This window comes from Meles meles, chromosome 9 (genome assembly GCF_922984935.1).
Source record: "Meles meles chromosome 9, mMelMel3.1 paternal haplotype, whole genome shotgun sequence".
NCBI classification, from domain to species: Eukaryota; Metazoa; Chordata; class Mammalia; order Carnivora; family Mustelidae; genus Meles; species Meles meles.
Window position 1 is genome coordinate 90,743,964 of NC_060074.1, and position 13,901 is coordinate 90,757,864.

General features: G+C 33.2%; 1 protein-coding gene across 1 annotated transcript in view; it reads left to right on the forward strand.

Annotated features, from left to right (window-relative positions):
* Positions 1–13,901, forward strand: part of LRP1B (LDL receptor related protein 1B) — a 2,013,404-nt gene that overhangs the window by 1,313,764 nt on the left and 685,739 nt on the right. The window contains exon 23 of the mRNA XM_046019480.1: positions 995–1,240. Coding sequence (XP_045875436.1) covers positions 995–1,240 — 246 coding nt within the window. The remainder of the gene's footprint in view (positions 1–994; positions 1,241–13,901) is intronic.

Below are 13,901 nucleotides of genomic sequence, written 5' to 3' on the forward strand. Positions count from 1 at the left end.
CATTTGGACATTTTTTTATTCAAAAAATATTGTTAACTGTTTATTCTATGGTAAGCACTGTGCTAGCTATTGGATATGCACTGCTAAACAGAGCAAATAGTTTGTATACCCTCATGGACCTTACAATTTATGATGAAATAGAATCAGAAATAAATATATGTAATGCAATTCTAAATTATAAGGCTATGGAAGAAAACGTTTCTTTCTTTATAAACCAATCATATTATTCATGTAATAAATACTGGTTGGTCATTATTTTAGCCCAAATACCAAGTCAACATTTTTGTGTATATGTCTATTATTTATGATCTTTTCATGGCCTCATTGAATTAATCACAATAACCAATATATAGGGTGCAATGTACAATTTACATAACTTAAAAATAAATGGCTGTAACCAGTAAAGAGCAAACTAATCCACCCTGCATTATCATTATGAATCAGACACTAGATGTAGAATATATATATATATTAATATATATATAAATATATATAAATATATATATATATTCTACATCTAGTGTCTGATATATATATATATTTGATACATGTATATATATATATATATATATGCCTGTTTATATACACTGAACCAAGCCAAATTTTCAGATCATCAATGTATGTCCTTGGGGAGCCCTTAGCAACTGATTTTGCTCAACAGCTGAAAGGCTCAGCGTAATTTTTCCAGTTATAATAGAAAGAAACATTGAACACACTTTACCTTTATGGGGTCAAACAAAGTAGACTCCAAAGTTTTACAGAAATGAAAACCTTCCATTCCCAGTTCCTATCATGTAGAATTATATTTGGTCATTCGATGAATTATTTTATCATTCTTACCCCAATCCCTGAAAAAAAAAATCCAGAGAGCTCTCTCTATTCATTTATAATATCCTTGCTCTAATTCTAGCCTAGAGAATTGAGTTCAATGATTAGTATTTAATTGAGCAAAACAATTGATAATGCCCTGTAATCTGTTCCCCTCCTTTTATAGATGAATGTTCACTGAACAATGGAGGCTGTAGCAATCACTGTTCTGTTGTTCCTGGAAGAGGAATTGTCTGTTCCTGTCCTGAAGGACTTCAGCTCAACAAAGACAATAAAACGTGTGAAATTATAGATTATTGTAGCAATCATATGAAGTGCAGTCAAGTGTGTGAGCAGCACAAGCACACAGTCAAGTGTTCATGCTATGAAGGATGGAAGCTTGATGTGGATGGGGAAAGTTGCACAAGTGTTGGTAAGTAGATGTGTGTTTGGCTAGACTGAAGAATAACAAGTGCCTTTCTAGTTTTTTTTTTTCCTGTGTTGTGTATCTCAGTATATTTAAGAATAGATCTTGAGAGAATACTCCAAAAGCACCTTTGAAGAATTAATAAAAGGAATCAACTAAGTTTGAGTGAGGCATTTAAGTATAATCTGTCATTTTATTTTTTTTTAATTTTTTTAAACATTTTACTTATTTGTTTGACAGTTTGAGGGGGGCAAAGGGAGAAAGACTGCCCACTGGGACTCTATCCTAGGACCCTGGGATCATGACCGGAGCCAAAGGCAGATGATTAATGAACTAAGTCATCCAGGTGCCCTGAATGTATAATTTTAGACCTACTCCAAAATCTTCTGGACAGAGCATATTACAGTATCCTTATAATCACAGTCCTTCAAATTGGTTCCTTCCTTCTTGAAATGCTACTTTCATCATCATCTTACTGAAAGTCTTCTTTTCATCATCATCTTCCTGAAAGTCTTCTTTTCATACCAAAAGTCTTCTTTGCATATCAAAAGCATTTACTTTTATTTTTCTCTGAAGCTTTCAGAACCCTCCAAAGTCTGGTCCTAGCCCACACTTCCAGTTGTATGTCTTCTACTCTTGAAATAAACTCTTTGTTCTGGCTGTGTTCATCTTCTAACTGTCTATTTAAAACATTCTGATGATTCTCTAGATCTGATTGCATAGTGGGAAGAGAGATTATGGAATCTGACTTTAAACTTTAACCCTGCATCTGGCATTCATTATATACATGATATTAGGCAGGCTACATAAAACTGCTTGAGCCTCAGTTTTCTTATCATTCAAATATCAGTGCCCATTTTAATAATGTCTTCCATATAGCATGTTGCAAAACTAAACAGGAGAAAGTGCTACTGTGCCACATACCCATTAGGTACTTAACGAATGGTAACTTTGCAGTATCTTCTCCAGAGACTTAACTGATTCTGTGGGACACCTGGAGTCCATGGACAGAATTGAAGAGGTCCATGGATGTTTTGGGGGAAAAGATTACCTTTATTTTCTTTAATGTCTCACTGAAAGTTAATACTACTTATTACCAGCAACTGTGTGTCTCCAATTGAAGTAATAGGCATTCACATTGTGTTAAACTTGCTGATATCTCAAAAATATCATATATATACAGGCTTTGGAAACCACTCTTACTTCAATAATGGGAGTCATTAGACCTACTGTTCAAGCTGTTATCAAATATCATAATAAAAAAGAATGCATATTACTCATCCAAAAGTAGTGTTTTTTGGTGGTAACAGCATTTTAATATATAGAGTTTTATTCCTTTGCCTATATATACTTGTTTTATTTGCTTTTTTCTTACTGTTTTTACACTTTTTAAGAATTTTTTTTTTTTATTTTTTCAGCGTAACAGTATTCATTCTTTTTGCACAACACCCAGTGCTCCATGCAAAACGTGCCCTCCCCATCACCCACCACCTGTTCCCCCAACCTCCCACCCCTGACCCTTCAAAACCCTCAGGTTGTTTTTCAGAGTCCATAGTCTCTTATGGTTCGCCTCCCCTCCCCAATGTCCATAGCCCGCTCCCCCTCTCCCAATCCCACCTCCCCCCAGCAACCCCCAGTTTGTTTTGTGAGATTAAGAGTCATTTATGGTTTGTCTCCCTCCCAATCCCATCTTGTTTCGGGGGTAGGGGGATAGGAGAAGAATTTCTTTTTTTTTTAAGATTTTATTTATTTATCTGACAGACAGAGATCACAGGTAGGCAGAGAGGCAGACAGAGAGAGAGGAAGAGAAGCAGGCTCCCTGCCGAGCAGAGAGCCCGATGCGGGGCTTGATCCCAGGACCCTGGGATCATGACCTGAGCCGAAGGCAGAGGCTTTAACCCACTGAGCCACCCAGGCACCCCAAGAATTTCTGATAACTGGCACACAGGTTTCATCAGACAGCTAAAAACGTATACATCATAAACATTTCTCATTTTGTTTCTTCTGCTTAGATTTTATTTCCATTCTTTTTCTCAAAATATCCTGTGTATTCTTTCAGACCTATGAACTCAAATAGTTCTTCTTTAACGGAATAGTCTTTCAAATATTCTTTTCTCTATTTCTCCTATGTCTAGAATATATCCTCCATGAAAATATGTGTCCACATTTTTAATTTGCTGTTTTATATTTTCATCTATGTGTTTTCTATATTCCTTATCTTTCTGATGAAATAATAAGCAGCTTGAAGTAAAAAATGAAGTTATAGGTTATTTTCATATGTTATATATAATATTCAATCCAGTTATAGAAAAATAATATAAAATCAAAAGTGTTATATTTTTGCAGTGAGTATTGTTATTTTATTCTTTTATTTCAAATGTTGTTTTGTAATTATTTCTCCTGGCTTTTAAAATTTGAGTCCAAGATGCATACGTTTAGCAGACATTTATTCGACTCTTTTCCAAGAATCTGGTACAAAGTAATTGACATGAGAGGCTGAAAAATAATAACAATTCGTCATAGTGATAATAGTCATTTTATTTATGTACATGTTTGGATCAGAGAAACAGTAGATCAAAATATAATCATATTTTACATGAGAATTGGTTCCATAACTGGTTTTTGGATACAGATGACAAAATTATTGACTTATTTTAGTGCTTTTGTGTTCTATGTAATCAGTAACAACGCATGTTCAATGTTAAAATAATTCAACCTTTAAATATGTGACCAGATGCAAAGATAATCTTCCTAATGTGATTGGCTCCTTCCACTCTAAGCTCAGAAAGAAACTCTAACAGTGCTGCATCAGTTCTCACTGTTAAAATTGTTATATTTCACACCTACTTTGTTTATAATTTAAGAGGGAAGTAAAGGTATATTTTACCTTTTACAGTTAATATGATGCTTTCTTGCATGGAGACTTTAACCTGCTGGTAATTTATCCCTTCTGAAACACATAGTACACCGAAAACCATTGTCAGCATTTATATTATTACAGATAATACAGGTTTTGTTAGCTATTGAAGATTATTTTTTATTTAAACCAATTTTTATATATAAAAAGAATTTATTCTGTATTTTATTCACTTCCTTTCTTTTTTTGAAAACCTATAGTAGATTTGGAGTTCAATAAAAAAATGAATTAACCATTAACTATTGGACTTTGAAAATAAATTTTTTTTTCATCCTTCTTTTGCTACTTTTTTTTAAATCATTTTTAAGTTGGGTCTCCGCTTCTCTAAAATGTGTCCTTTCTACTGAATGTAATACCTGTGCTTATTCTTCTTGACATTTTAAAAGTAAAGAATAATGGTATTCTTTAAGCTTCAAATTAGAATCAGGACTCCCCCACGTTTTTTGCTCTTGAATCTTCTATAGTTCTTTCATATTTTCTTATTTCTCTCACCTCCTTTCTTCCTAAATTCTTTATAATCTGGCTTTTCCTGAATTGCTGAACTGATTCTGTTTTCTCTAAGTTCACTACTAATATCTTGTTAGTTAAATATAGAGATTTCCATAAGTACTATTTTATGGTCTTCAGTTTTTACTTAATATAGCTGTACTCATTTTCTTGGATATTTCAATACTTTATCAGTCCTTTACATGTTTCTGCCTTAATATGTAATGCATTAATCATTTTTTCCTGAAGTGTTCATTTTTTTGTACTATGAATATCCAAAATATTGCTGCTGATTGTATTATCTCTAGTTTCTTTTCTGTTTAGTAGACAGCTTACTTGCAAACATGCAGCACATTTCTAGTTACACAGGGAAGAATATTATAGCATTCCTTCTTATTTTCTCTTAGCCCGAATTAGGTTAGATTTCCCCACCAATGTTTGTGTGGATTTTATTCTCTGCTATTTCCACTTTTAGATTTTAAACATTATATTTAGTACAGGGACCAATTAAAAGAAGGTTGCTCAGGTAAAAGATAATTGGTGACCTCCACTAAGAAAGAAAAGAACAGATTGAAGATATATTTTAGAGATGAAATTGTCAAATATTGAACAAAAATAAGGAAAATAATTTTTGTAATACATATTGCCTTGAATATAGTTAATTTTTTTGGTATGCTGTTTTCTTATAAACTCTTCAGGGTAAGATCATTTTTTATATGTGCTATTTATTTCCCTTAAATGTCTAGGAACAAAGGAGTGTTCAATAAATATGTCTTTTCTTGTCCATTTTTTATTAACTAAACCACAAAATATTTTGTGAAAATTATATTAGATGCCAAAAGAAAATATTGTGAATATTTTATAAAAATTATATTTATTTTTCAATTCAATTTACATCATTTTTAGGAGATTATTGATATAATCCATAGTTTCATAAAAGCAAAACTGTAGGGGCACCTGCATGGCTCAGTGGGTTAAATCCTCTGCCTTTGGCTCAGTCATGATCTCAGGGTCCTGGGATCGAGCCCCACATCGGGCTCTGTGCTCAGCGGGGAGCCAGCTTCCCCCTTCTCTCTCTGCCTGCCTCTCTGCCTACTTGTGATCTCTGTCTGTCAAATAAATAAATAAAATCTAAAAACAAACAAACAAAAAAACAAAAAAAAACTGTATAAATGTAGTGTTCTCCTATTGGTAAACTGTGCCCATTACATACTTCAAACCTTAATTCTCATGTACCCGTACACGTGTTCTCTTGGAGATCTTCCTTTATCATCTCAAATTAAATTACTGTAGCATTTATATTTCTAGCTATGCTGTCTTTCCTACTCTCCAATTCTCTTTAATTGAGTAGCATTGAATCATCTCAAAATTAGTTGACTGAAATATACTCTTTCTCTTCTCTCAATTATCCATAGTCCTAGCAGCATCCCTAGTTTTCTTCTGGTCTTAAGGGCCCACAATCTGAACTTATCTTTGACTTCCCCAGTTCTTTGCTGCCCTCTCTCTCCATATCTTAATTGTGTTCTCCACAAAGTCTTTTGGACTTAGTCCTCCTCCAGTTGGTAACATCTGTACCACAGTTCCAGCCAGGAGATACCCATGTTGTGATGATGATGACAATCCTTCCTCTGGCCTCTTTGTTTTCATCCTCTTGTTTCTTTAGTTTGTAAGAAGAATATATTGAAACTTGAAGTGATATAGTATTTTTTTTTTTTTAAAGAGAGAGGAAAGTCAAAATCTGGAAGATGAGAATTAACGGAAAGAAGCCAAAGTAGAGTAAAGAGGAAAAAGTAAAAGAAAAGAGAACAAAGTAATGATAGGTGAATTATGTTGGGGAATAATGGTAAATAAATGTGAAAAGATGAGGGGAAGGAAGCTGGGGGTGTGGTATAATTTGGCAATCCACTTTATGTTAGTAAAATGATACTTTTACATATCAGTGTCTATTTATGATTTTAAAATAGAATAAATGAATTATTTATAGAAAGAACATCAGATTCTTCAATCTGCTATTTAGGGCCCTTTTCATTTTTTCTTATTTTATTTCTTATTTATTTCTCATTATATATATATTTTTTAATTTTTACCTTTTTAAAATTTTTTTCTTATTGTATCTCTCCAAACTAATCTTTCATTATCTTCCACTGTGGATTTCCATTTGAGGCACATTATTACTTTTTTCCTCATTAATAATGATGGTAAATAAACAGTGGCCAAAATGTATAAAGTACTTTCACATACATCCCTTTATTGTACCATCTCCTTCACATACTCTGTTCACTATCATCTGTGACCTTTCAGGATGACAATATCTTCTACATTCTTGAAATCCTATATTCTGAAATCTTCTCCTCTATGAATTATTCTTCAAGTTAATTATTATAATATTACTAACAAGTACCATTTATCAAGCATCTACAATGCGATGGGCAATTCATTTATAACTTACAGGAAACCAACAGATATTATTAATACTCTGATTTTATGCCTTTGGAAACTGAGATCCAGACAGGCTACTTCATTTACTCAGGGCCTGTGGCAGAGATGTTAGAGCAAAGCTTTTGAACTTCATTCCACCGGATGCCAAAGCAAGAAATTTACAAGCTACTACAAAGATCCAGGCCATCTCTCTATACGGTGTGCCCTCAAATCTTGTAATGCCTTTCAATAGTGTATGTCTATGAGTTTATTTCTGTCACCACTTAGACTTAAACTTTCTTAAAAGCTGAGACTGTATCAGTTATTTTATACCTCTTTTGAAATATATAAAAATAATTTCGTAGCAAATCTTGTTTAGTGTAACAGCTTCCTCTATTACCTAAAATAGTAACAAGTTTTTAATAGTTTTTAATCTGTGCTATATGTACAGCTAATCTATTGTTTCTAACCACTATGTAGTATCATACGCCATGTACCCACCTGTTTTTGTTTATGCACTCTACAATGTAAGTATAATCAAATCACCCCAAATCTCTGCACAAGTAATGCTGCCATTGATATACATTTGCCTATTTGTACAAATCTGCATGAAAATTATTTGGGACCAAAAATATTGACTCATAGTGTACCCTTATACTTCCTATGAGAAAATAGAACCGGTTTCTTTTCAGAAAGGTTGAACAGTCTCCACCTTCACCAACAATACACTTCCAAAGTCCCCACATCCTTTCCAGCTTTTAAAATAAACTTTCTCGTTTTATTATCCAATATTTTGGAGTAAAGTGATATTTCATTGCTTTAGTTGTATTTTTCTAATAATGAATTTGAGCATTTCTCTATACTCCTGTTAACCTTTTGCATCTCTTCAATTCCTTTGCCCATATTCCTATTAAGGTCACTGCATTTTTCTTACTGATTTGTAGGAATAAGTTGCATGTACTAAACTTCAGACATATCAATTATCTTCTGCATTCTTTTACTCCTCTATTAGTTTCATTCACATTTGACCAGTGTTTACCGAATAATTCCTCTTTATCTTTCTGCTTCCTCACTCACTCCTTTTTTAACTTCATTCTTTTTCTTATTTTTGTCTTCCCATAATCATTTTTATCTCCTCTCTATTTGATGTATCCTGGGATATTTGTTCATTGATTCTTATAATTAATCATTCATTCACTTATGTAATTTCTGGAATTTTATTTTTATTTATTTCTTTGTGTTCAGTTAGTCAGCACGTAATACATCATTAGTTTTTGATGTAGTGTTCAACAATTCATTAGTTGCATATCACACCAAATGCTCATCATCACATGTGCCCTCCTTAGTACCCATCATCTGGTTACCCCATCCTCCCACTCTCAATTTGTTAACCCTCAATTTGGTTCCAACATTCCAGAGTTTCTCATGGTTTGTCGCCCTTTCTGATTTCTTCCCATTCAGTTTTCCTTCCCTTCCTCTGTGGTCCTCTGCACTATTCCTTATGTTCCACATATGAGCGAAACCATATGTGGATATGTGATAATTGTCTTTCTCTCCTTGATTTATTTCATTGTGTGTATGGACCATATCTTTATCCATTCATCTGTTGAAGATGCCTCCTTCCACAGTTTGGCTATTGTGGACTTTACTGCTACGAACATTGGGGTGCATATAGACCTTCTTTTCACTACATCTATATCTTTGGGTATTTATTAAATACAACCTAGCAAAAAAGCACGGAGCAGTATCTTAGAAATGCAAAGATTTTTGCTCAGTCTCTTACCCCTCAATGAGATCACTCTCTCTCTTTCAAATATACACACACCCTGAATGCAGATTTCTACCACTTATTAATGGAAAAAATAGATAACTTTTTAAGAAACCTGAAGTATAAAGCAGAATGACTGAGGAGTAATATCCAGAAATTTTTCAGATAAGTAATTAAATAGAGAAAAACAATGAAACAAATGAATAAAAAATAGCTCTCAAGAATATTGATGGACAGTCTGTGATATAATCTTATAAATTTATCAGTTTGAATTTCATAGATTCTATATCCTCTACCATTATGTATATCACACTTCACTAATATTTCACTATCATTCATTCCCAACATAGCTATAGCTGAAGGAATGGAGAAAAGGAAATAATTATACATCTTGAACCAGAGTAAACAATAGACCATTTACCACTTTGTAAGTTGCTGGTCTATAGAGGAAATATATCTGATGATAGGGACAAACAAATTCAAATAAATTATTAAATATGAGAACAAAAAAAAGAAAATAAGTACTGAAATTGCAGGGGAGAAAACATTGTAACTGTAATATCAATTTCTGTTTGAAGACATTATATGTATGATAAAGAATCAGGAGCTATTCACATAGAATTGCTAGTTGTAGAGTCGTCATAACAATTAACCCAAAAGGACTAGAGAGGAACTCTTTCTTAGACAAGTCACCTACCACTTTCATATACTGTCTTGTAACAATCATTGTGCAAATCTGTAGTAGATTAAAAGAAAATCAAAGAAAAAAGAATTGCAGATAGCAGACCTTTGAGTGTTTTTTAAAAGCTATGTATGATGTACTACATTTATAAAAATGAAATTCATCACTTTAAAATATATAATTGTAATCTTTGTTTTATACATATGTCTTCTCATGGTGAAGTGGTAGAACTTCAAGCCTCTTCTATATTGAGTCTTGTTTGGTGTTTTGAGCTGTATAATTCAGTCATTTATGAAACTGAATAAATGACTAAGAGCTAGCATACTGAAAAAAAAGTTAGTAGACTACAAAAATGAAGGACTACTTATTTTGCTAATATTCATTCCAAATTGAATTTGCCCCAAAAGAAGGTATTATACTTACATCAAAATTGAAACACATGAGAAAATACTTCATTGTGTTTTATCACCAAATATTTTAATAGTTTTTTTTTTACATTTTTATTATTAAAGGGAAAAAACAACATAAGGACTTCAACTTTGAAATGACTATAATAAATATGAGAACTTGAAAAGCCTTTTGGCAGTTTTAATAAGAGAGTCAATATATCAGTCACTATTCAGAGTAAACAAGATATGATTTTGGGGTACTGGGCTGTTTCAGTCAGTGAAACATGCAGCTCTTGATCTTGGGATTGTGACTTCAAGCCTCATGTTGGGAGTAGAGATTACTTAAAAATAGAATCTTAGGGTGCCTGGGTGACTCAGTTGGTTAAGCCAGTGCCTTCAGCTCAAGTCATGATCCTGAAGTCCCAGGATTGAGTCTCGCATTGGGCTCCCTGCTCTTCAGGGAGTCTGCTTATCCCTCTGACTTTCCCCCTCTTGTGCTCGCTCTCTCTCTCTCTCTCTCTCTCTGAAATAAATAAATAAATAGATAATCTTATAAATAAATAATAAAATCTTGAAAAAAAAGAAAAATATAGGTTTCTAATCACCTTTCACTTTATGAATTTTTTCAAACATTGGATAATAGTGTATTCACAGCTAATATTTTAGTATATTGAAAATTTATCCAATTTATTCATGCTATTCATAATATAAATCATTTTCTGAAAGCAACAGAACACTAGATAACTTTGAGGCCTCTGTCATCATCTTCCATCCCCAGAGGTACCTACTTTTGTGAAATCAGTATTTCTGTTCTGTCATAGTTTGTGTTCTTACACAAGATGTAATGTAATTTTTGTGTTCCTAAATTTGCAGTCATATATAGTATATATCCAGCAGGAGTTAGTTGGATTTTTTTGGTCACAAATATGATTTTGAGATGCATCCATAGTATTTATATGGTTCTGTTTATTCCTTTTAAATGCTCTATGGCATTCTACTGTATAAAAAGATTGTAGTTTTGTTAATCTTCTCTGTTCATGGTCATTGACATTGCTTCCAGCATTTTGCTACATCAAACTTTTTTGTAGTGAAAGCTCATATGATGTCTCCTTGTGGAAATGTGCACAAGTCAAAGCACTTGTTTAAGTGCATACGCATATGTAAACGTATTTGCTCTTCTATATGTTTATTTTGTTCATCTTTCAAGCAAGTGGCTTTCAATTTTTTGGATAATATTTTTCTCTATTTCATCAATTTCTGTAATTATGTTTATTTTATTCTTCCTAAATTATTAGAGTTATTTTTTCTGGTTCCTTGAATCTTATATTATTTTATTAATTTTTAAAAGATGAATTCTCCATTTTATCCAACTTCCACAATACACAGAGAAGAAATTTTTTAAAAAAGTTAAAACATCAGTATGCTCTATTTTTTCCCTGTATAGATGAAATAGTTTTCAGAGCTAAAGAGCTGGGTGTAGTTATACAGATTAAGCATATTGAAGTAAAAATCATGATTCTTAGGGAACAATGAATTAAAAGTTGTGTTTGTACAGTTCTTTTTCTCTACAAGTTTCCACACTCATTACCATATTTCCTTTTTAAAAGCAGATGAATTGCAATATAATGTATATACCATAAAATTCATTCTTTCAAAGTACACAATTCTGTGGTTTATAGTATATTCACAGAGTAGTGCAACCATTATGACTCTCTAAAAAGCTATTTATGATGTGTTACTTTTATTTTAATCCCTCCCCCCAAAAAACTCCATTTTTTAAATACATACACTCCCCATCAAGCCCTACTTCATCACTGGCAACCTCTAATTTATTTTCTGTCCCTGTAGAATTGCCTAGTCTGGACATTTCTTAACAGTGGAATAATAGGGGCGCCTGGGTGGCTCAGTGGGTTAAGCCGCTGCCTTCAGCTCAGGTCATGATCTCAGGGTCCTGGGATCGAGTCCCGCATCGGGCTCTCTGCTCAGTGGAGAGCCTGCTTCCCTTCCTCTCTCTCTGCCTGCCTCTCTTGTGATTTCTCTCTGTCAAATAAATAAAATAAACAAAATCTTTAAAAAAACAAACAAACAAACAAAAAAAAAACAGTGGAATAATATAGTATGTGGTCCCCAGTGACTGGTTTCTTTCATGGGGCATGTTTTCAGGATTCATTCATGTTTTACCATATATCAGTATTTAATTTATTTTTGTTCCTGAGTACTATATTTATTGTATTGATATGCCATCTTGTTTATCCATTCATCCGTTGACAAGCATTTGAATTTTTATTCTTTGATTATATGAATTATGATATGAATATTCATGTGCAAGCTTTTGTGTGGACATGCATTTTCATTGCTCCTGTGTATACAAATAAAAGTGGAATTTTTGGCTCATATGGTAGTTCAGTGTTTAACATTTTGAGGAACTGCCAAAGCGTTTTCCAAAGTGGATGTGTCATTTTAAATTTCTGCCAGTGGTGCCTGAGGGCTCCAATTTCTACACAATTTTGCCATCAGTTGGTATTGTCCATCTTTTTATTATAGTCATTCTAGGGGGTATGAAGTGGTATCTTGTGCTTGATTTGTGTTTCCCTGATGACTAATGATGTTAAGCATCTTCTCATATGTTATTGGCCATTTTTATAGGCTCTTTGGTGAAATGAGTATTCAGAGTCTTGGCCTAATCTAGGGTAACTAAGTATTCTTCCAATAGTTGTGTTATTTTAGTACTCATATTTAGGTCTATGATTCATTTTGAATTTTTTTTATATATGGTGTAAAGTTTCTTTGGGATGTGGAAATCCAGTTCCCGCAGCACATTTTCTTGAAAAGGCCATTCTTCCCCTATTGAACAGTTCTCTAGAGTTTGGGCTTTTGGGGGAGCTCCAAACCCATCTGCCTCCTCTGGGGACTCGGGGACTATTTGTTTTTAAATCTATGACGAAGCTAAGGATGGGGGAATGGGTTTGGTACATATTAAAACACCACATAATACTGATATTCAGCAGGTTTTCTTGAATAAACAGTCATTGAATTGTTATTAGATTTTGTTGAATTTCTAGAGTTCAGAAAAAGTGATTTTCAAGATTTTGCCAGAGTTTTCACTGTTCTTATGAAGGAGAGGATTTTTGGATCCTTGTTTCACCATTCAGTAACAGATTCTCTATTTCATTAATTTTAATTGTTCATGCTTCTTAATCTATACATTTGTTGCCATAATATCTTTATTTCTCAGTTCCTGATTGAGGTCCTGTTGGTCAAGAAAAATTCTTAGTGTTTATTTTTAGGGCTAAAACATATGAGGAGCTTAACAGTCTTTATAATTGATTTTTAATTTAATTCCATTGTGCTAAGAACAGGTGTTCATTATTAGGTTGATTATTTGCGAAATTTTGAGACTTATTTTGTGGACTAGAACATGGACATTTTGTTACATATTCTGTGTGTGCTTAAGGAGAACATGTCTTCTGTTTTGATGTACAGATTTCTATATACTTCTGGTAGACTTAGATTTTTTTAAAGATTTTTAAAATTTATTTATTTGACAGACAGAGATCACAAGTAGGCAGAAAGGCAGGCAAAGAGAGAGGCAGAAAGCAGGCTCCCCGCCAAGCAGAGAGTCCAATGTGGGTCTCGATTCCAGGACCCTGAGATCATGACCCGAGCTGAAGGCAGAGGTTTAACATTCTGAGCCACTCAGGTGCCCCTAGACTTAGATTTTTGTTCAGTTTGTTCTTTTAATCATCTTGTTATTATAATTTTGTTTTAGTTAGATATCTCACAATATGATTATGGATTTATCAATTTCTCCATTTAACTCTGTCAGATATTGCCTTATATATTTTCAGCCTGTATTATGGAGCCACAAACCATTTTAAGAGTTTTATCTCCTTTTTTTCTTTTTTAAAGATTTTATTTATTTGACAGGCAGAGATTACAAGTAGGCAGACAGGCAGGCAGAGAGAGAGAGAGAGAGAGAGAGAGAGGAGGAAGCAGGCTCCCTACAG